Genomic DNA, 24,516 nt, shown 5'->3' on the forward strand with positions numbered 1-24,516 from the left:
TATGTATCTGAAAAGCCTAAATGATTTATCTCCAGATATTCTTCCGTCTAAAGGATATCTTTGCGTTTCTGGAGAGGATTGTTCAATAAGAAAAGAAATTGAAGACGCTCCTGACGTGACTAATTTCCGTTTCCTTAATTGTACATTATGTGCTCGATTTCATATAGTTACATATTGTGTTATATATTGTGTACCTGGTCTGTTTACTAGTTAGACCAAACAAGGCATACAGATTCGACAAAGTATCAGCCAAAGCAAAGAGGCTTAGACCCTCTTCTTTCAGATCACCCCCTGAAATATCTCTTAGATGATTCCAACATCATCTTCTGGCCAGTTGAGAGGAAGAATCTCTTGCATTGCTTGGGTTTCTTAGAAAGGCCCCTATTATGGATGGACATTGCCCTCCATTTACTGCAATTTCTGCTCTAAAGGGTGCAGCAGATTGGAAAGCGCACCATAAATGAAAAATGTATTTTCAAACCCATGTCAGGCGCCCCGAACTATGAGGCGCATTAAGTGAGACAAAACAGTCTGATAAGTCTTTTACTCGGACCACAATGATGTTTAGCAGAGCAGACCAAGACAAGGATCCAGGCTGGTTCAGGTTGTTGGTAGAAACTAGCAGCCCTGCCTAATGCTAGGATCTAGCTTGGTAGTGGAAGCTAACTTCTTTGGTTTTAGGTGTTTGTTTTCAAGCTGGTATTTCTTAAGAAGCTTTACATTTTCTTTTTAAATGTCATTTTTTCAGTTACTTAGACAATAAAGTGGCTAAAAAACTTTAAAATCTCTCTTCCCAGAGCAACTGTCACATGGGTGGTTGTACGACAATCTAGAAATTTGACTAAAGTTTTGTTGTATGACAGATGTCATATACCATAACATATACAGAAGCATACTTCTACATAGATTGTCTGAGTAATTTCAGGACTCCTTTAGTCTTTGCTTGTGTGAAAATACAAGTCATCCGGGCTTAACAGACGTTGGTGCAGAATATCAGTTACTTTGTTTTAATTTAGTCCAATTGTCTACTAAAGCTTCAGTTCTTATGTCTTCAAAAGCACACCAGTGAGGAATTCATTTTTCAGCAGCTTCACATTTTCAGTGTGTAAATGGATGTCTGTTCATCTCCTAAGGCGGGGTGTCAAACTCATTTTGGTTCGGGGGCCACATTCAACCCATCTGAGTGGGCCGGACCAGTGACATAAAAGCAAAATAACCTATGGTCAGCTTGTTATCTGTAGCTTTGTTTTTGCTTTGTTTTCTCTGTTGGAAAAAATGCCCTAACCAACGTGGTAGCCTAATCACTTATTATTAAACATTCATTCACAGAGGCCAATGGATCTCAAATAAAATGCATTTCACTTTTAAAAAAATGGTTTATTCAATTTTATACAGACTGAATATTTTACATCTGACACTTAAGCAATCCTGATAGTAAACTCAAGAGGGGCTACGGGAAAAAAAATGAAACACTCGCCTAAAATGTAAATGTGCAAATCAATGAAAAATTAAACTAAATTTAACTTGTAAACATTTGTGAACATAAGAATTTGGAGTTAACTTCCCTTTCTTTCCTGAACCTGTCCATCAATATCAGGTTTTAAATCCTGTGCAGCAACACATTTACTGCCATTCAAGTGTGCAAAACACAATGAAATGTCCAAGAATCTTTTCCTGGTTGGCTGCCTGAATTTTGACCTCTGATGCCTTCTTTCTGACCTTTGATCGGGCGCCATTAGTGACCAGACTGACATCACGTGACCAGTTCACTCCAACATTGTCCAGCACAGTAACTAGAGAGCTGACTATGTCATCAGCTGTTGTTGTGTCCATCAACTCTAGAAACTCTATGACGGTCTCTTTAACACCTCTGATAAATATGCACAGCTGTAAATCTGTGTTTTCCGTGCTTTCATCAATAGTAACCAAAAATGCAACAAATGACTGGATTCTGTTCTTCATTTGGCGCCCAAGTCTCCTCAGATTGTAATCCTTAGCAGACTTATGTTATAGTAATAATGGATTGGATTTATCTGCATTTTTCCAGACGCTCAAAGCGCTTTTAATGTGTCCATTACTCATGCTGCTAGGCAGCAGCATTAAGGGTGTAGCCCAAGGGCCCTCACTGGGTGGTTTTAACTGCTCACCAATTGCTTGCTTGTTCATTCCCCCCCGGGAATCCAACCCTGGTTTCCTGCATGTCAGTCCTTCACCTTACCAACCAGCCATTGGGAAAGGTCGTCTGCTCTTTGGATCGACTGCATCTTACTCAGACGCAGAGCTGTTAGGTTTCGCTTTTGGCATGTGCAGAGATGAGCTGTTTCACCTATTTGACATTGCTTTGCTCCTCCAAGTGGCGGAATTGCACATTTTGGTTATTTCTTTACGAAAATCAAAACTCGCCACAGGAATGGACTAGAAATGTGCTTTTTATTTTAAACATCTTTATATGTTTGATACCCCTGTTTTGTAGTAGTTGAAAAAGTAGTATTTGGCTTAATAAAAATACAATCCTTTAAATCTTTGTAAATAGTTTATTTATTTTTTTTTTTTTACATTTATTGGGCATTTTCAGATGTTTTGTTTATCCTTTTTGTCCCCCAGAGCATTTAAGTTAGGGACATTGTGCCCTTTACTTACCCCAAGGTGAGAGAAATATCTTTACAAAAGCTTTAGCTTCTCAACTTCAGGTTTGTTCTTTCTCTATTTTTTTTTGGAAAATTATTTCATATCGAAACATGTTTCTTATGGAAGTTTCCAAGCCCAGTCGTTGAGGTCTCTTCTAGACAGTGTAGTTCTAGTGATAGACACCAGTCAATTGCAGAGTCGTGCAGATAGACGATCAACAGGCAGTTTGGACTCAACAGTCTCCCTCCAAAACAGGTTTTTGACTGTAAGGCAGCTGGAGTTCTAGGAAAAAACCCTTACATGCATATCCCCACTCTGGAAAGATCAAGATTGCATTTGAACCAGAGCTTTGTTGCTATGAGACAAGCTTCTGCAGTTGAATTTAATGTTTGAACGATCAATCTTGAATGCATTCAAGCAGCTGTTGCACAGTCCCTGGAGGAATAATCTGCTAGTCTGTTGGATCAAAGGGTTGTGAGACATCATCATACAATTGTTATGGTTTGTGTTTTTTTTTTTTTTTACTAATCAAACTTTCTTTAGTTTGTTGGAGGTTTTATGCTTGTTTTCTTGATGGTGCATCACATGAAATTTACTTGCTCTAAAGAAGACAAACAACCACACTGATTTAATCATCCACATGGAATTTGCTCATGGAGGCCATTTATGATATAAAGGAATCCAGAGCCCATATTTCAGTGATCGAGGATATAACTTAAGGCAAAAAGTGTGTTGTTTTGCTGCTTCTTAGTATTCATTTTCAAAAATGTCACATTATTGTCGTCGCACAGGAAAACTGAAAATGTACATTTACGTAGTTAAAAAAAAATTATGTTCCTGGTGTGAAGGTCCTCTGTGAAGCACTTTATCATTTCCATGCATGTGAAAACTACAGTCAAAACTTGACTGTTTTGTAAGGTTGGTGGTTTGATTGAGTCCTTCTGCAGTCTACGTGTCAAAATGTCCTTGGGCAAGGCAGTGAGTCTGACAATGATTTATTAATGGGTATGTATGCAAGTGTGTGTTTGCGTGTGGTGGAGAGCAAACTTTGAATAGGGTTTGAACAGGAAAAATATCACATAGGGGCATTTTTTTTACCATCTCAACTAAGGTTGCAAGATATTATCGGCCGATAATGGACAGTATGACATCATGCCGATAATTCCGAAAAGAAAAAAAATTGCCGATAAAATGGACCGATGACTAACTCACCACTCTGTATTTACTTGTGCCAGCAAGGTGCCTGCTCACTGCGCCCATCCTGCAAGTTTCTGTAGCATGTAGGATACGTCATTTCTCAGCGCCTGAACTAGAGACCTCTGTCTGCAAGGGTTAACACAGCTCTCACCCATATGGGCCTGTTTTACCGTGTCTGAGATGTGTTCAACAGAAGTGTCACAAAGAGGGGAAAAGGTCAAGCTTTAACAACACAAATCTCACAAGCTATTTCAAAATTCACCACCGCGATGTGTGGAAAGAATATGAAGCCGCCGTCATTGCTAGCGCTAGCGCTCATTCTGGAAAAATAAAAAATAAAAAAAAACCTGTGGGGCTTAAATGGAAATAGCTGTCAGCGCCCTGCACTAGTATTGATAATGAGCGTTTTCTATTCTGCTGCAAATGTGCTGGATGAAAAAATCAACAGCTAACCTGAGAGAAAACAAAGATGCTACTTGTCAGGAAAAATCTCCCATTGATCCAACTACAGTTAAAAACAAAAAAAGAAATGTAATTGTGGTGGTTCATTTCTTTTAGTCATTCTGGTTTGTAAAAATGCTTGAATGCCTATCATTTTAAAAAGTTTATTTCTATGACCAACTATTTATTTTGCACATCAAAAAACCTTATAGTTATTATTTTGCACTTCAGTTTACTCTAAGATTAAAGTATTTCTTTTGCACGTTATAAAATGTATTGAAAAATGTACTAGTTACATTGGTTTTTGAGTCAAAGTCTTATTATTTGTTCTTAGCATCGGAATGCACTTTCTCTGTTCACAGATGTATGACAGACTGAAAAGGCTAAGAAAGTGTTTGTACAATCTGTTGTTCAATTTATTTGCAGGTAAAACTAGTTCTGCAAATGTGTTAAATACATAAGAGCCATTCGCTGTTACTTTGTACTTATTAATATTTTTTTCCTATCTATTTAAAAAAATCTCGGTTGAGTATCGGCATCGGCTACAAGAGGCAGGAAAATATCTGGTATCTGTTGTAAAAAGTCACTATGGTGCATCACTAATCTCAATCTAATAAACTGCCCTTTTAGTCCTGAAGTAGTGTTGGACATTTCTTCATTCTAAGATACAATGTTATATAAAGGAGGCAGACAATGACTTTGATTTAGTTAGAGGTTGTGCAGATGCAGTGTAGTCAACCTCTGATCGTAAGGTTGCAGGTTTGGTTCCTACCATGCCTCTCTGTGTCCATGTCCTTGGCCCAGACGCTGGTGGTTACAGGGCCTTGTATGGGAGCAGAACTGCCATTAGTGTGTGAATGAGTGTGTGCATGGAGCTCAAAAGCGCCTTGGGCCTTAATCAAGGTAGAAAAGAGCTATATAAGTTTACGCCATTTGTTAACCTTAGTGAAAATGTTTTACAGCTGCAGTGAGACTTCATGTTTTTTTTTGTTTTTAAATTGATGATTTATGCATCGTTAAGTTCTAGTTGGTTGAAGGAATCCGTACCTGACACGTCTTAAGCCATTTTTTTGTTTTTCATTGATTCACAGTAAAATAAAACCTAAAAAATAAACGTACAATAAGTAACATTTGTGTTACAAGAATGCAGTATCTTGGCGGCTGAATGGCACAGTTGGCTGTGTGTGGGAGTGGCACTTGGTAAACCAGGGTTCGTTTCCCAGGGGGTGCGATGAGCTTCATCCAGTGTGGGTCCTCTGGGCTACTGCCCAACCATGTAGCCACAAGTCTGGGTCTCCCTGCTCCTTGCCCTAAAAAAAATCAACAACCAACTACCTAGATTTCACCTATCGGTGTGTTTTTTTTTTAGAATCTAACTCCTGGTACAAACGATGGAACACTGCATTTCATTTGTTACAGTGTAAACATACAATTTTGTATTTATTTTTTAGCAGATTGATAGTTAGGAATGTGCATCTGTAGTCTCTCAACATTGACAAACATTTACAAATGGAGGGCCTTTTTTAATAAAGTATTTATTAATTAAAATAACTTAGGATAACAAGGATGATTTATTAAATAAATAATTTAGAAGTATGTGAAAATTTTTTGTTGATGGGATTAAAAGCAGATTTATATCCTTTCGAAAATGTAATTAAATGCATAGAATTCACTAGGATTCCTACAGTCTGTTTCATAAATGACCTCTGCTTTTAAAACCTTTCCAAATTTTTCTTTATTGATTTGTTAATCGTATGTTTACGCCGGAGAGCCGGAAGATGCTCATGATGTTATCTCCGTTCTGTGCAAAGGCTGTGACATCTCTGCGGTGCGAGAATGTTTCTGCTTTCAGGAACCAACAAAAGCCACAAAGGACTTGACTGACTGGATGACTTTTTGCTCCGATGGAAACTCTCAGACAGGCAACACTTAAAAAAAAAAAAAACTAAAAAAAAAGCCCTGAAAAAAGAGAACACGTTTAATCCTTTGAATTTTTTTTACGTCGTTTTTTCGAGCAAATACACATCTTCCACAATGTCTCCCATTATTTTATTTACAACTGCATTATGACATTTGACATTATCCAGAGAGTATTAGTGAAAAACAGCTGGTTGAACGTTTAGAGATTTTTAGAAAGTAGTAAATTAAACTTTTACTATGCTTGTACTTTTTAGTTTTTGTTGAAGTTCTTCTCTTTGTTGCTTGTCTTTGTAACAGTGAGCTCTTAAATCCCACTTAATCCAAAATAAAGTCGGACCATAAAAAATCCACTTGGCTTTAAAATTCAGATGAAAGCTCGTTTCTTCAACTTTCCACCTCACCAGTGAAAATGTGCCAAAGAGGATTATTCCAGTGGACTTCACTTACTTCACTGAGAAGTGAGGAGCTTTCCTCACAACGAGAAGCTTTCCAATGATTGGGGTGATCAGATATTCACTAATGAGGACATCAAGAGCAGACCACAGCTCCAGGCTTCAGGGGTCGTCCATTTGTCAATACATCTATATGTTTTTAAAATTATCCTAATATTCTTATTGCAGGCCATCTGCATGTTTCTTCTAGTGCAGCGTATAAACTCTTTCCATTAAGAACTGTCTTTCTTTTATGAAACTACTAATTACTGTAAAACACTAATGAATTGCTGGACGGAATAAAGAATATGATGTTGCTTAATTATCTGACCTCCTCAGTTAAAAATAAAAATGCAAATAGCAAATCAAAATGAAATAATAGAAAAGAATTTGCTTGTTTTTTGCCACAACATAATATGGATAAAATAGTTTTTAAAATTATTTTGATTTATTGTTTTTCAGGAATGCTTCATTTGCGTCTATGTTCAGTGCGTTTAGAATATATTCAGTAAAATTCAGACCGTGGTCCACACTATATCCTCCCATGTCGTGTTTAGAGAGCGAAAAAGCCACTGTTGACAAAAAATAGCATAGAGGGGCCTCATAAATATACTGTATGATTACGGCAGAAATCTGTACATTTGTTAAAATAAATTGGAGCCTAACCTGAAGATTCCTAATGATTGCAGTGATCAGAAATGGTGGTAGTGTGATGGTATGTGGCTGCTTTCCATCTATAACACTTTTTACATGCCTGCTCCAAAGAAACCACACACGTCATGGAGACCCTCTTCTCTTCTTCAGCAGTTCTTATTTATTCCTGCAGGAACAGAGCAAACACAAAAGTAACATTCACAGTCTGAATGTTTTTCCCCTCATGCCCACTTGATTCAGTCCTATAGAAGGCTGGAACACTTTAGTCACTTCTGCACAGCCACATGCAGTTGTGACTAAGGCTTTAGCCACCTTTTAATCCCTTGATGCCTATTTAAGCAAATGTGCTTCAAATCACTTGGCTCCAAAATGTTCCAAATTTAGGATCTACGTACATGAAAGCAAAACCACAAGTGAATTTTTTAGTTTTCGTAGCTGGAACTAAATTCAGGCTAGATGGCACTTGTGTTATAAAGTAAATGTTCAGCTCTACTGTGAGGTAACATTTAACATGTTGCGTTTCAGCCTTAGATTTAATTATAGCTTTATTTTATAAATGAAATAAGCTGGAGATTATTTTTCTCCTCTTTTTTTTCAGAATCTTTATATGATTTCTTTTAAGCAGCGGAAGGAGATGACTTTAGCCAGACTGAATCCTGATATTTGAACTGAAACTTTGTCTGATGGCTTCACACTTGAATTCATATGTGACCTACTTCACTTTTGATAAAACACCTTTCAAGCTCTTTTCCTTTTTCTAAATAACATTTCCCACAAATTCGTCATGCCCTTTCAAGCAAACTGCGCCCCTGTAAGGTAACATCAAGCACAAAGTTTCTCAATTTTGTAAAGAGCCTAGTTTGATATTGAGTTTTTCCCTCTTTTTTTAAGGGAAGCTGTACAAACATTCATTTCTTAGAAAAAGCACATTGACAAGCTTTTAAATAGCCACACTTACTTATCTGACGGCTTTGTGGGTAAAGCTTGTCATCGATTTTCAGTTTTTTTCCCCATAACTTTATTTACAAAGAATTGATCGATGTGTTTGTTTACTTTCTTTGAACCATTAAAACACACTGACGGTTAAATCATGTCCACATATCACACTAGAGTATTCATTTGATTGGCTATAGCAATAAAAGCCTGTTTGAAGATCAAACTCCAGGAAAAACATTCAAATTCAAAGTTGTTTTTTTCCCTCCAAGTCAAAAAAACATCTGCCTCAGCTTTTTGGTTATCTGGACACATTTATTATACACTTTTATTCATAAAGTTTATTATTTAGATGCATGTTTTTGGCCTTTTTCAGGCACACTTCCAGACATTTCTGTGGTTTCTCTGCATTCCTTAACAGAACTTGCTGCATTGGCGTCGGTTGTCACCACTTTTAAACGTAGCCTCAGATTTCCTCCACCTGTCAGCGAGACGGGTCAATTAAATGTGGGTAGAACCGATCTAAGTAAAGCCCAGTAAAACATCAATATCCACATCTGCAATAGAACCCCGCCACCATTTCTTGTTCCTTTTATAAATATAGCTGTTAAAAAGATGAATAGTTTGGTTTTTTAATGACCTAATGCGATCACAACAGTTCCCAGGCTTGCATTGGGGTCAGATCATTTGTAAAAGCATTCGTTTTCATGTTCCTTCTCTTTTTTTTTTTTTTTTTTCCACAGAGGATGCCACACTAATGAGAGCAGATCGACCTCTAAATGACTCCAGCACAAACATCACACCTGAACACCAGCAGTCCACAGTAACCGTAAGCTCCCTTTGGTCTCACTTCAGAGCAGCCTGGCAAATTGGTATTGTTTTATCGTGACAGTAAAGTTGTTTTGTTGTCTGATTCACTCTGTCGTTGTTTTGAAAGCAATGGATTTCACAGTTAGTGAGATTAAAGAACAGGTAATGTTTATGCATTGTGCTGCTGTTCATCCTATGCATAATTTGGATATACCTGAAGTGGGGTTACTTTGAGTTTGTTTTAAACAAATAAACATTTCAGCTTTTTTAACATCGACTTGTTAGACCACAGTGTACAGTTTTTTAAGGGTCACTCAAATTCTGGGACGTATAGTTATTACCAGTTTTTCTTATTGTTATTTGTCTGGGAAAAAAACAGGTTTTAGTAATTTAGTGAATAAGAAAAAAATCTTCTTTGATCTGTCTTTCGACAACATGAAATCGTCTGAAGAACCTCCCTGCACCTTGCTGTAGAGTTCATGTGGATTAGTGGTTCCCAACCTTTTTCAGTCTACGGACCAGCTTGATTTCTGACAATATTTTCATGGCAGTACGAGGCAAAAGTGAGTTTTATTTTTAGCTTTCAGTAAAGTATCTGCAGCTGCTTTTAATTCATTTGTTAATTAGATCTGATATAGGAACCATCCAAATGTGATATAGATTTTCCCTCAACCCATAACTGTCAAAATGGAAGCTAAAAAATCAGAAGCCAACTTCAGCTCCATCCATGTTTTAAAGTGGAATGGATTAAAAAGAGTCATTAAAGCTGGTATTTTCAAAATATAAAGTTGAATCCACTGCTTGAGCAACTTTCTTAGCAGCATCCTCATAACATTAGACAGCTGGTTGCTGAATATTGTGCATCATTATTATTATTAGTGATGCACGAAAATGACTTTTTACAACCGATATTTTCTTGCCTCTTGTAGCCGATACCGATACTCAACCAATCTTTTCATTGAAAAACTCAAGAAAAAAATATTAGTAAGTACAAAGTAACAGCAAATGGCTCTTATTGTATCTATCGCTCTATATCACCGAATCTTGACTGCAGCGGTGGTCTGGCGCCTTGTCACGTTACAAAGACAAGGCACCGCACCAGGTAACAAAACTCTGACACGGTAAAACAGGCCCACAAGGGTGAGAGCTGTGCCATGTTTGTTTTTTTTTTAATCGAAAAAAAACTTGAAGTATTCTCAACTCAACTCAACTCAACTTTATTTATGAAGCACTTTAAACAGAACAAGGTTCACCAAAGTGCTGAACAACACAAAAATGAATAAAAGCACATGAAAATATAAAGCATAAAACACATAAAATAGGTCCGGATTCCAACTCAGTTAAAAGCCAAAGTGAAAAAATATGTTTTAAGAGCAGATTTAAAAATACTATGTGAGTCTATCTGTCTGAGGTACAGGGGCAATTCGTTCCAGATTTTTGGTCCGAAGACCGAGAAGGCTCGGTCACCTCTCAGTTTTCTCCCGGTCTTCGAGACGACCAGCTGTGCCTGATTTGTTGACCTAATGGAGGGGGGGGGGAGTGTACACCTGAATCAGGTCAGACATATTTTGGAGCGAGTCCATGGAGGCATTTAAAAACAAATAGAAGAATTTTAAAATCCATGCGTAAGCGAACTGGGAGTCAATGAAGAGATGCTAAAATGGTAGTGATATGTTCTTGTTTCCGTGTACCAGTTAGAAGACGGGCAGCAGCATTTTGGACTAACTGCAAACGAGCAAGTAATTTCTGGGAAAGCCCAACATAGAGAGCATTACAGTGGTCCAAACGTGTTGAAATAAAAGCATGGATTAAAATCTCAAAGTCATGGCGAGAGAGGAGAGGTTTAACCTTGGCCAGTTGTCTCAGGTGAAAAAAACTGGATTTCACCACTGAGTTGATATGAGCATTAAAAGTTAAATTGCTATCCAGTTTCACACCTAGACTTGTTGCTGTCTGTTTCAGGTGATCATTTAAAACTCCTAAGTCGACATGTGCCTTAGAGACGTCACTTGGACCAAATAGCAGAACCTCTGTTTTTTCCTGGTTTAAGTGCAAGAAGTTACATGACATCCATGTCTTAATGTTATCAAGACATTATAATAACTGGTGAGCAGAATATGCTTCTTCCTGTTTTAACGGTATGTAAATCTGACTGTCATCAGCATAGAGGTGGAATGAAATCCCGTGTTTGCGGAGAATAGACCCAAGTGGAAGCAGGTACAATGAAAAAAGGAGAGGCCCCAGAACAGAGCCCTGAGGTACGCCACATGTGAAAGTTGCTCTACGGGATTCTGCACGTCCAAGACGGACACAGAAGCTCCTCTCATTTAAGTACGATCTGAGCCATTCTAAAGCACTACCTCGAAGACCCACCCAGCTTTCCAGGCGAGACAAAAGGATTTGGTGGTCAACTGTGTCGAATGCAGCTGCCAGATCGAGCAGGACCAAAACAACATGGTGACCGGCATCCGATGCTAGAAAAATGTCATTTGAAACCCTCAATAGCGCAGACTCGGTACTGTGACGGGGTTTAAATCCTGACTGAAACACCTCAAGAATGCTGTTCTCCTCTAAAAACGTTGTTAACTGGCAGTACACAATTTTCCCCAAAACCTTCGAAAGGAAGGGGAGCTTAGAAATTGGTCTAAAGTTTGACAAAATGGAGGAGTCCAGGCCAGGCTTTTTAATCAGTGGTGTTACTACTGCATGTTTGAAGCAGGAGGGCACACTCCCGTGAATTAAACTGCTGTTAATTAAACTGAGAACATAAGGAGCCAGAGTGGGAAACACTTCTTTAAAAAGACGAGATGGAACTGGATCATTGGGAGATCCTGATGGCTTCATCTGACTAATTAATTTTTCCAAGTAAGACAGACTGACAGGCTCAAACCGGGGGAGAACAGTAGAACATGAGGTGGAGATGGAGTGACTGAAAGAGGGGGGGCTAATAAGGCAAGGCAAGGCAAGGCAAGGCAAGTTTATTTGTATAGCACAATTCGTACACAAAGTAATTCAAGGTGCTTCACAAAACAGAAAAATGCATTAAAATCACAATACATCATAGAAATAATCAACGTAAAATTTACTTTAAAAGAAAAGAAAAAATTTGAAAATTGATTTAAAAATAAAGGAAGGAAAGGAAAGAAAAGTGTAGATAGGACCAGATAGGACCTTTCAGTCATATACACGGCTAAACAGAAATGTTTTAAGTCTAGATTTGAACATGAACACAGAAGAGGCCTGTCTTACGCCTTCAGGGAGGCTGTTCCAGATTTTAGCTGCAGAATATTGAAACGCTGATTCCCCTTGTTTAGTTTTGACTCTGGGAATCAACAGGAGGCCGGCCCCTGAGGTCCTCAAAGTACGAGATGCTTCATATGGCACTAACATGTCAGAGATGTACTTTGGTGCTCGGCCATGGAGAGACTTGTACACAAGCAGAGCTGCTTTGAAGTCTATTCTTTGAGGTACAGGGAGCCAGTGCAGAGACCTGAGCACAGGACTAATGTGATCATACTTCCTGGTTCTGGTCAGGACTCGAGCAGCAGCATTCTGGATGTACTGAAGCTGTTTTACAGCTCGTTTGGAGAGGCCGGTGAGCAGGCCGTTACAGTAGTCTAACCTACTGGAGACAAATGCATGAATAAGTATCTCCAGGTCTGGCTTTGACACTATGTTTTTGATTTTGGCAATGTTTTTCAGATGGTAAAATGCCACTGATGTTACTGACTTGATATGGCTGTTAAAGTTTAGGTCAGAGTCCATGATTACCCCTAGATTTCTGACTTGATTTGAGGGTTTAAGAGACAGAGAATGAAGGTAGCTACTGACTCTTTCTCTTTGTTTCTGTGGGCCAAAAATAATAACTTCGGTCTTGTTTGAGTTTAGCTGGAGAAAGTTGTTCTGCATCCACGCACTGATCTGTTGGAGGCAGTGGCTGAGTGAATCCACCGGCCCATATTCACCTGCTGTCAGTGATAGATCTGAGTATCATCTTCATAGTTGTGATAAGATATGTTATTACTGCGTATTAACTGCCCTAGTGGCAGCATGTAGAGGTTGAACAGAAGGGGTCCCAGGATCGATCCCTGGGGCACACCACAAGTCAAGGCCATGTAGTCTGAGACACAACTCCCAATTTCAACAAAATATTTCCTGTCTTCTAGATAAGACTTGAGCCAACTTAGGGCAGATCCAAAGATGCCAACCCAGTCTTGGAGTCTGTGCATAAGGATCCCATGATCAACAGTATCAAAGGCAGCACTCAGGTCTAGCAGGATTAAGACAGAGACTTTGCCATCATCAGTGTTCAGGCGGATGTCGTTGGTTACCTTGATAAGAGCAGTTTCTGTGCTATGATGGGGTCTAAAACCTGACTGGAAAACATCAAATGAATTGTTTGATAAGAAAAAATCAGTGAGCTGTTGGTAGACAACTTTTTCAAGGACTTTTCCTAAAAATGGCAGATTAGAGATAGGTCTGTAATTATTCAGTACAGTGGGATCAAGACCGCTCTTCTTCAGGAGAGGTTTAATGACTGCAGTTTTTAAGGCCTCTGGAAATATTCCAGATTGAAGAGACATGTTAACTATTTGAGTAATTGATGGCAACACACTGTTCAGGACAGACTTTAGAAATCTAGTGGGTAACACATCAAGGCAGCATGTAGACGAGCTCAGACGGGTGATGGTCTCTTGGACAGTTTGGTCAGTGACAGGTATAAAGTGAGTCAGCTTAGAGTGAGTAGGTGGCCGTTCGATAGTTATATGTGTTGTGGAGTTGATGGCTTTTTTAATGCCCTGAACCTTGTCATTAAAGAATACAGCAAACTCATTACATTTAGGTGTGCAAACCAGTTCTATTGGTAGCTGGGTTGGAGGGTTAGTTAATCTGTTTACTGTTGTGAACAGGACACGAGAGTTGCTGCTGCAACTTCCAATGATTTCAGAGAAGTACCTTTCCCTTGTTCTGCATAATATCTGGTTGTAAGCGTACAACTCCCCCTTATACATTTCATAATGAACCTGGAGTTTTGACTTGCGCCACTTTCGCTCAGCTCTGCGGCACTGTTGTTTCTGTGCCCTGACCAGATCATCGTTCCTCCAGGGAGCTTTCTGTCTATGTTTTCTCAATTTAACCTTCATAGGGGCAATGGCATCCAGAACATTCAAGATGCTAGAAGTAACAGAATTCAGCATTTCATCAACATAAAATCAAGATTAAAAGAAGAGATAAGATTATTGATTAAAAATGATTTGTTGCATAAAGATCTGACATTGAGTGCAGCAAGTTTGAGATTAGTTTCCTTGGGACTGGTCAAAACCTTCTTGCAAGGGATATCAACTAGATTTCTGTGATTGGACAGTCTAACTGCCCTTTTTTGCATTCTACGTGGTGCAACTACAGGTATAGCACCAGAAGGAAGCTGTTCATCACAGGGCCCCAGTTTGACATAACCTTTCCTAGGACACTGGGGGCCCGTTTCATCCTAGCTCTGGGGGATAGCACGTCTAGAGGCGCGCAGGGGAGGTCGAGTTGAGGGTAGTTTGGGTGATGGACCAGGAGGAGCGGGAGCTGGACGGGATTTGGGTGAACGACGGAGGGGGCGTGTTGGAGGGGCTTTGGATGAAGGACGTGTTGGAGGGACTTTGGGTGAAGGATGAGGAGGGGGCGCTGGAGGGGTAGGAGAGCTCCTGTGTGGTGTGAGGCTCACAGGTGTTAGGGGAGCCATCTTAATTCCTGACTTAATGAGGCTATCAAAATGGCTAGGTAGGGCCATAGGTGAAAGTGGGGGGGACGAAAAGGAAAGTGAGTCTTCACTGGGAGTAGATGTAGCAGGGGGTGTCCAGAGCTGGTCAGATGGTGGTATTTCTGGGGCCAAATCTGGTGGCTGTTGTTGTGGTTCTGTGGTTGGGTCCTTAGCTGGCGGTGGTTGTTGTGATGCTGGTGCAGCTGAGTCCTTAGATGGAGGTGGTTGTGGTGCTGGTGCTGCCGGATCCAAGTCTTTGACCGATGGTGGTGGTGGAGGTAGTTGTTGTTGCCGTTGTGCTGTGGTTCCTGGGACACTGGCTCGGTCCTTCCTTACTGCCTTTTCAGGGCCTTGGCCTCTATGCCCCAGAGCGTGGAGGAGGTTCTTAACTAACTCTCTTGCTCCACCTCTGTTCAGGTGTGGGCCTCTTCCCATGAATAGGTCCTTTCGTTTCCAGAATGTATTGAAGTTCTCAATGTAATGGAATCCTCTGGAAGCACACTCTCTGGAGAGCCAATTGTTCAGCTGAAACAGACGGCTGAACTTGAGTGACACCCCATCGATGTTAGGAAGAGGTCCACTGATGAATGCTTCAACCTCTACTTTGTCGATCTCTTCAAATAACTTGATGAAGTCTTTTTTCAGACGTTCAGATTGTTCTTTTTTTGATATCGACAGCACCTACATGGATGATTACTCGTTTAACTCCTTGGTACAAGACTTTAGATAAGAGTCCTGTAATCACTGGAACAGTAGAACTTGGGCAACATAAAGTTTGCATTCTTCTGTGGCTGACTCCACTGATAGCGCCATCTCCAAGCAGCAGCGTATCTCTGACCTTGACGTTTGGCACAGATTTTCTTTCTGCTTGTGCTTTGTTGCCAACATTATGACTCCTCTTCTGTGGTCCAATTTCACTTTGTTCTTTAACTTCACATTGTGTTAGGGGTAAAAATCTGTTTGTGAGCTTTATTTCGGATGTTTTGTCATCTTTTCGCTTTGGCTTAACACAGAGTTCCTCCGCACAAAGTTTCGGAAAAGACACAACATCACTCAGGTCTATGTCACTGTTATTCTTCTCATTTGTAGTAAGAGTGGGCTTCTTACCACCCGATGTCACTGGAAGGGTCTTGTGAAGTCCATTTTCAGTTTCCAAGCTAAATATCCGTGTTTGTAGCTCTTTTATTTCTTGTTGGTAGATCCGACAGCGTTCACAGTGGGGGTTTGTTTTTCTTCCTCCTCCGGACATGTCGCTGGCTTGTCAGACGTAAAAATATTGATTTGTATAGATGGAAGTCACAAAAAAGGATGACCAGTCTGATATTCCAGGAGTTGTGGATGAGGTAAAATAATTAAAAATGATTAATTAAATGATTAAAAAGCAAATAAAGCAAATAAAGCAGGAAGCGGCAGGAGCAGGGGAAAAAGCGTCTATTGTCCTATTGTTCTTGATTTTATCAATAAAAAAGGTCACAAACATCTCACAAACCTTAGTTGAGTTCTCAAGAGAGACCGGTTGTGGAACATTTAAAACAGAGTTAATGGTTTTAAATAAAACCCGAGGATTGTGCTGGTTACTTGCAATAATGTCTGAAAAATGTTTAGTTTTAGCAGCCTTCATGGTCTTTTTATAAGATCGCCAGCTGCCTCTCAACAACTGGAAGGAAACTTGCAGCCGGTCTTTCTTCCATTTCCGCTCGCCTCTCCTGCACTCTCGCCTGACGGCACGAGTGGTCTCATCTAGCCAGGGCTCAGACCTCAACCTGGAGAGCCTTGTTTTTAGCGGAGCTACATTGTCTAAAACAGTTTGACAGGTTGAATATAAGCAGGATGACATGTTCTCAACATCTGAATTGCAGCTCTGATATTCTGGTAAAATGATGGTAGAGTTAAAAGCTGCAGAGAATTGAGCGGCCGTATGGGAGTTAATAGTGCGACTGCATAAAACAGGGGCTGGAGGTTTAACTGTGTGACATGGCAGCTGCACATTAAACAAAACAGGCATGTGGTCAGAAAACACAGCATCACAGATTTCAAGGTCAAAAGTTGTTAAGCCATGGGTTAAAATTAAGTCAAGTGTGTGACCATGTTCTTGCGTAGGGGCAGACACAAGTTGAACAAGATTAAAAGAGTTGATAAGATTCAAAAAGTCTCTGGCTGTCATGGTGAGGGGTGGCTCGAGAGCCGGATGGACCCAGACGCAGAGGCAGAGGCATGAGGATCAGGGCTAGTGGGTTTTAATGCACAAAAAGAACAAACAAAAGCGCTGCAGAGCAGGATGACAAAACCCAAACGAAAACTCACTGTGGCGTGGCGAGGAACAAGAGACTTGACAGCAAGACATGAACACCAAGACTGAGTTAATGGACCAGCACAGGAGGAAGGCAGAGACGAGACTTAAATACAGACAGGGTAGACAAGACACAGGTGGACACGATCAGGGCTGATGGGGACCAAAGGAAGTAAAACTCAAGAAAACAGACAAGACAGGAGACTTTCAAAATAGAACAGGAAACAGAAACAGGGACCAAAAACAAGACAACAAATTCAAATCATGACACTGGCCAGTGATTTATCAGGACAGCAGACATGAATATTAAAATCCCCAACTATCAAAATTCTGTCATATTTTGGCATTATTCCAGCCAAGAACACAGTGAAATCATCAATGAAGTCCTTGTTGTATTTTGGCGGTCTGTATATAACAGCACAAAACATTGAGAGAGCAGGGTCTAGTTTATAGACGCTTGCCTCAAAACTAGAGTAGGTCTTTGTTAAAATCACCTGTTTACAGTTGTAGCTGGTCCTGTAGACCAGTGTTTTTCAACCAGTGTGCCGCGGCACACTAGTGTGCCGTGGGAGATGGTCAAGTGTGCCGTGGAAAATTGCCCTCATTAAGTAGATCAAAACAGACTATGAGTTTCTGCTTTTTTTTTTTTTTTTGGGATGCTGGTGTGCCGTGTGGCTCAAAAAAGGTTGAAAAACACTGCTGTAGACGGTGGCCACACCCCCTCCTCGACCAGACAATCTAGGAGCGCTAAAATATGAGCAATCCGGTGGTAAAAGTTCAGTGAAAGCGCTACTATCGTCTCCAGAGATCCAAGTTTCAGTTACATAAAGGAAATCCAGTCGATGGGTGACGAAAAAATCCTTTAGGACGAAGGTTTTGTGAAGTACTGTGGCAGTTGTAAAAGAATTCAACAAGTTACAATTACAACAGGTATATAAAAATGTAAACAATATTAAAAGGAGTTGATATAAAAAAATACAACAGTACAGAAAAATACAAACTTTAAAAAAAAGATTAAAATAAAATAAAATAAAGGGGTTACATGGGCATTGTAATGATAAATAACTTGGGGGTTATCAAAAAGCTGCAAGTTACATATGATATTTTGAAGTTCCATAGCAAGTTTACAGATGAAAAAAAAGAGCAGAGTTCTTTATGAAATGTAAAAAATATGGTTAAGGAATCGACATTCATGTATATAGAATTTACCCAAAATAGATGTAACATTTAAAATTCTGTGTTTTTGTTTTTGTAAAATAAACCCAAAATTTATATCCTTAATAGAAAAGTCTGCTAAACATGGGATCTTGGGGAAAAGCCAATAATGTATATTAGCCCAAAACACATTAGAGTAAAAACATTCAAAGAAAAGTTGCTCAGTCGTTTCAATGTCATCATTGCAAAAAGAAAAATTTTTATGGAATTAAGGAATAATTATATACCTGAAAGGTTTTAAACTGGACTTCCTTGGCTTTAGGAGGAATAGGAAGTTGTAAATATTTAGTTCATATTTGTTTATTTTCTGAATGATTAAAATACTGGGTTATATAATTTGGATTTGAGATGTAGGGAAAGGACGTTTCGTTAAAATATTCTCTGATTTGATGGTTGGGAAGTTTGGCAGTTGAAATATTGTCCATTAATCAGAAGCTTGGGGACAGTAGTATGTCTATAATGACATCATGAAACAGATCAGAAACCGATTTTACAACATTTTGAGGGATGGCCTTAATAATTGTTTCAAAATCTTTTCTATTTGTAAGTGAACCATATTTAGCTGTGAAATCATTAAAAGACGCAAGAGTAGCATTGTCATTGCTTAATGTCATTGCATTAAGGACCAAATTCCATTTTCAAACCATTTTGGAACAAACAGGGATTTGTGGACTGTAATTATGTTTATCAATAAGTTTCCAATACAGAAGAACTTGCTGATGAAAATATGAGTTAAATTGGAGGTTTCTTACTGTCAAAATCACAACTGAGTAAAAATGTGATCCCTCCTAGGTTGGAAAATATTTTATTAGGAATAATGAACCAAATAAAGTTTTGATTTTTAATAAATAATTTTAACCAGTTTATTTTTAAGGTGCCATTAAGTCTGTTAAATTCTATAGCTTGTAGGCCTCCATTTTCGTATTTCTTAAAGCAGGGGTGTCAAACTCATTTTCACCGAGGCCACATCAGCATAGTGGTTGTCCTCAAAGGGCCAGATGTAACTTATACATGTAACTAAATGTAATGAAAAATAAATGTAACTACTCCTTAATGTTAAATAACTCATGTATTTATTTATAACTTTTTAAAGTGACAATTACAGTTGCATAGAAAATATATGTTTGCTTGTTACTTTAGCATAAATCCTTTTACATTTGATTTTGTCATGTTAGGTTATATGGACAGTGTTTAAGTCCTAAAGTATAGTTGCCCAATCTGATATTTCAAGTCTGATTCCCCCTAGATATGAATATATACACACCAATTTTTATTTTTTATTTCTACACTTCTAGAATTGGCCAGAAATATAACTCTTGATAGGCTTTCAATTTTGTTGATGAGAATTCTACCAAAATTGGAAAGATCTCTCTGTGCCCAGTTTTTCAGAAGAGAGGAACACTTCTCTAGTTAGTCCCAACATTCAGTTTTTCCAAGTCTGTTTTGTTTTTAGCTTGTTTTTGTTTTGGAATTTGAAAAAAAAAAAAATCAAATAATTTCTTTTTTTTTTACAAGGTTATGTGGTGTGGAGTTTTGTGGCCTGCACCATCTGTCTTATACTCCTAAAAGAAATTATTTTGTTTGATAGTTTTTTCAAAAAACTTATCTTCCTCTCATTCAGTCCATGAGGGTTAACATGACCTGGCAAATCCATAAAACATTCAGTTAAATACTGCAGTGCGTGGTTCTTACATTCCAAAAGGTTTCGGTCTGTAAAGTAGATATTTTTCAAATGAGTTCAAATCTTGTGTTCTAGGTGGGGAATGTGTTATCGCGCAGGAACAGGGGTTTAGATTAAAGGTTATTCAGGTGGATTTGGTGCATAAGTGCTCGGATCCTTCTTTAAGACTTACGAGTGTGTCAGAATGGTTAAGGGAGAAGCTCAGTTGAATATGAATAATCTCTGCAGGTGTTTGACATTTAAAAAGTAATATCTACTTCTTATCAGGCACAGCTCTCTGCTGTTTACTTTTATGTGCTCTAAGAGATCCCCTTTAAAGAGTCATATTCAGTTTTTTAAAGGACCATGGAGAGTGTGTAAGTAATGAAAGGCTTTTCTTCTTCCTTTTTTGTGTAAATGTACAGTAGGCATGTCACTGTAGTTTGCAAGATCTCCCTCTGATGTATTTTGTTTTCCTTTTCCCTATGTATATCTAGCTTTTTCTCTACGTCTTTAGTCCGGTTTATTTGCATACATTTTTAATTTTTGGTTGTTGACTTAACAGTGTTTTTTGTGTCCATGTCCTGCATGTATGCGGGCTTCTGTTCAGTTTTGCTTGGTTTCTCCGTCAAAGCTCACGCCACAAAATCAAACCCAACTCTAATTATGGCACTTACAGCCAAATCAATAATTCCCGGTTCAAGAAAATTAAATCCTTGTACGAGGCGTTCCGACACTGTGAGTAAACAAGAGAAAGTTGAAGTGAATTCATAAACTAATACTGTGCCTAAAGCAGACATTTTTGGAGACCTTTAACTAAAGACTTATGAAGGAGAACTGTTTGAGGAGTTTTGCTCTAAAAAATTGGTAGTTGCACACTGCATTGCTTCCCTTACTGGTTGCAGCCATTCTTATCCCCCAGCATAACCTCCGACAGCTACACAGCACACACACCAACTTTTTTCTTCCAATTTTTCTTGGGTTATAAATTTGTACTTTTTGTGCTTTTATTTTACTATCAATCAACTTTTCTGTTTTTTTGTTGAGTTTGACAATGTTAGTGTTGTAGAAGTCATTCTGTTTCTATTCGGTACAGTTCTTTCTCACAGTCAAGTGTCTGCATGTAAACATAAACTAGGGGGCTTTTTCTGTGTGTTGAAAGAAGTTTGGATTGAGGGAGTCATTAATCTGAAATGTATTCTTGGCAGGATGGGCTGTCTCTTTTACCTATCCTCATCTCAAACACTTAGCATAGCCTGGAAGATGGAATCATTTGTAGATTTATGACCTGATGTCAGGACCTACTTGAATAATGTATATAATAAACATTATATATGTTTATATTATATATATATATTGAATATATATTTTATATATATATATATATATATATATATATATATATATATATATATATATTGAATTTTATTTTATTATTAATTGTGTGTGTTTGTGTCTGTTTTGCTGCTTGACACCTGGATTTCTCCCTTGGGAGATTAATAAAGTTTCCTTCCTTCCATCCATCCATCCATCCATCCATCCATTTTGTTCTCTTTAGACAATAAAAAAAAACAATGAAAGTATATCCTGGGGTTCATGAACCTTAGACCTGATATGTGAACAATGAGATGTCAAAACATGGACTCAGAGCTTCCGGAGGAGAAAATCAAAAGCAAAGTGGTGTAGCAATATGTTCCTGATGTTTCCCACTCAACACACACATACCCACTCTGCCTTACCTCCAGCAGCTGTTCAGTATCACCTTCCATCGGTTTGTATCTTTGTTAGGAGAGAAGGTTGAGGACGTACCCAGGCGCAGAGAGGATGAGGAGGCAGGAGGTTGCAGGGAAACAGGGGCTTAAATAACATAAACCAAAACTACAAAACAAAAACCACTGCGTCAGGCAGTCAAATTCGAAATTTGAAATCTTACAAACTCACAAGAACTAAGGGAACATTAACCTATGGGACAGCATAGGAGGAAGGGAAAGACGAGACTTAAATACATACAGACAACGAGATACAGGTGGAAACAATCATAGATGGGAACCAAAAGCTAAACTCGAGACAACAAAACAGGAAACCTTACAAAATAAAACAGGAAGTGAACACAAACCAATACAGAACAACAAAGAACCAAAATACAAAGGCAAAGAAACTGAAACCGTTACAATCTTGTGAGTTAAGCGTAAAGAAATCAATCCTGTGAAATTTATTTAACACATTTATTGTGTAAGGGAGCATTAAGAGCATATAAACAGTGTTTTTTTTCTAGATTGTTTTTAGTTTTGTGTCACAGGTTTTTTCAAAGTAGAGCTGTCTGGAAGTTTTTATAGCCTTGTTGCATTTAGTACATTGGTGGTTCTTTCATAAAAACTTTTTGTAAATATTATGTATTCATTCTCATTACTGTTTTGAATCATGATTTGATTTTACTGTAAATATTTGCTAAGAAAACTTGAAATTCCTATCAAGGACTAATCAAACAACTCTAAGAGGTTTGTCTTAGCTAAGCAGTCACATTTAGTTTTCATCAAGACTTTTCTTGTAGCAATTTTATTCATTTTGCTAATTTAATTAATATAAATTGTAGATTGATGCCTCTTTTACCAGATTCCTTTTAACACTGGAGATATCGCTGGCAACACCTGAATAACACAGGCTCTGTCACCTACAGTAATTCCTTAGCTACTGTATGTTCACACCAACCACGGCAACATCTGTTCAAGCAACCACTTTTACTGAAAAGTCTATCTGAATGTGCATATATGCATATTTCAGGCTTCCGATTTAAAACCTTTATGGTCATGCATCGCTGCGCAGGTTAGGACTAGTTTGGGCTCTCTACTGTCCATTGAGCGCACGGGTTGAAAGTTAAACAAGGTCAAACTTTGACCAATCAGGAACTCTGATTTGGTAGTGATATAGATGGATTCTCTTCATCCACAAAAGTGCAAACCATTTAAAAATGAATCATGAGCAGAAATAAATAATTGCTTGTGTGCCTGGAGCACAATTCACGAGATATACACTGCTTTGACATTTCACATCAAGCCTCTTCCAACTGTAGGTGGCAGACATGCGCTACTTAACAGTAGAAAAAGAAAAAGAAGAATTCCTTCCCAAATTTCTTCCAGTGTGAATAACGTCGGCTAAATACGAGCTCTAGAATGTGCATCACATGTCCGGTGTGAACAAAGCACTAGATCATTTACACGATCAACGTGATTCTGATGCTAAGAAAATAGCTATGCAACACATTACTGAAGTAAAGTTCTAAATTTGTTTTAAAAAAGTCGTATAGCCATGTGATGGCAGCATACCCTGCCACACCCACAAACAACATGGCGGTAACCTCCCTTCAGCATTGCACACTTTCTTTTTAATTTTATTATTTCAGATTCTCTATTCTTGAATAAATGCACACATTTCTTTGAGTTAAAATATACATTCATTATCTATTTTCAATAATTTCTAGCACATGGACACTTGTTTAGTTTACTTATTTTGGTTTGTTTAATTAATGTCACCTGTTTTTGAGTTGCCAGTGCTGAGGGGGCTACTGGTCGCTACGGGTGTGGCTGAGGTTCTGCTCCTGGAGCTGTGCTGTGAGGACTGGCAAAGGAGGAGCTCAAGTCTTCACAGCCTTTAAATACTCCAGCCAGGCAATTAGGAAGGCACCATCTACTGAAGCCTCCAGGGGAGAAACCAATGGACTTATTTAATGCTTATTTGCTTTGCTTCTGTTGGTCATTATTCATTTTGTTCAGCTTTTGATGTTTTTCTCTTCCACTAGGAGACCAAGTGTTGTGTTTAGTCTTGTCTTTATAGTCCTTGTTAAATGTCTTTTGTAGTCATGTTAGCTCCCCCCATGTTTCTCAAGTGGTCTGATCAGCCACTATATATGTTCCCCTGTTGTGTCTTTGGGAGGTCAGTTTGTTTCTGTTACTTGGTCTGTTCAGTTGGTTAAGTTAAAGTTATTGCCTGAGTTAATTATGTTTCTGTTGACCTCTTTTACGGGCCCAGTTTGTTCATCTTTTTACATTTTTTGAGAAAATTAAAATTTTCATTTTTGATAAACTTCTGTTGTCCTCCTTGGCCGCTCGATCCATCACAAGCCATAAATCATCTGAGTTACATTGATTACGGAAAAACCTCTCTACTGTAAAGTCTTTCATATAAGCGCAAGGCTTCTTTTCTCAGCTTTAGAATCTACTGGAGTAATGCTAATTGTGTAAACGTTGGAAGAGTTATTACTGAATGGTAGTCGAAAGAATGAAAACACTGGAACTACAACTCTGCTGTTGTAATTCAGCGCAAGTATTAGGAACACAACTCTTATAAGACACACATTTGTCTGTGTGTGCATTTAAAATGTCCGAAAATGTGGCTCTGTACGAGTTAATCAAAGCAGCAGAGGGAAGGTTGTTTTTTCTTTAAACCTTTATTGCCATATTTTGTTTAAAAACCAGCAGTGAAAGCAGAGCTGAAGACAGCAGACTCACTCTGATGAACATCTAAGTTGCAGTGAAACCCTGCCAGAGGTGAATGTTTCTGAGGAAGTTTCGGACATGAAAGGACTCTGCTT

General features: G+C 38.6%; 1 protein-coding gene across 7 annotated transcripts in view; it reads left to right on the top strand.

Moving 5' to 3' along the window:
* The window catches only part of gulp1a (GULP PTB domain containing engulfment adaptor 1a), a 121,603-nt gene that overhangs the window by 32,481 nt on the left and 64,606 nt on the right, over positions 1-24,516 (top strand). For 4 of the 7 annotated variants that reach the window (XM_078939368.1, XM_020712829.3, XM_020712832.3 and 1 more), the window contains exon 2: positions 8,948-9,033. The exons of the other annotated variants lie outside the window; for them this stretch is intronic. Coding sequence is in view for 2 of the 4 variants with exons in the window: in XM_020712829.3 (XP_020568488.1) it covers positions 8,962-9,033 (72 nt within the window). In the remaining 2 variants the exon portion in view is untranslated. The remainder of the gene's footprint in view (positions 1-8,947; positions 9,034-24,516) is intronic. 7 annotated transcript variants of the gene reach the window in all.

This window comes from Oryzias latipes, chromosome 21 (genome assembly GCF_053564925.1).
Source record: "Oryzias latipes strain Hd-rR chromosome 21, Olatipes_Hd-rR_3.1".
In the NCBI taxonomy this organism is placed as follows: domain Eukaryota; kingdom Metazoa; phylum Chordata; class Actinopteri; order Beloniformes; family Adrianichthyidae; genus Oryzias; species Oryzias latipes.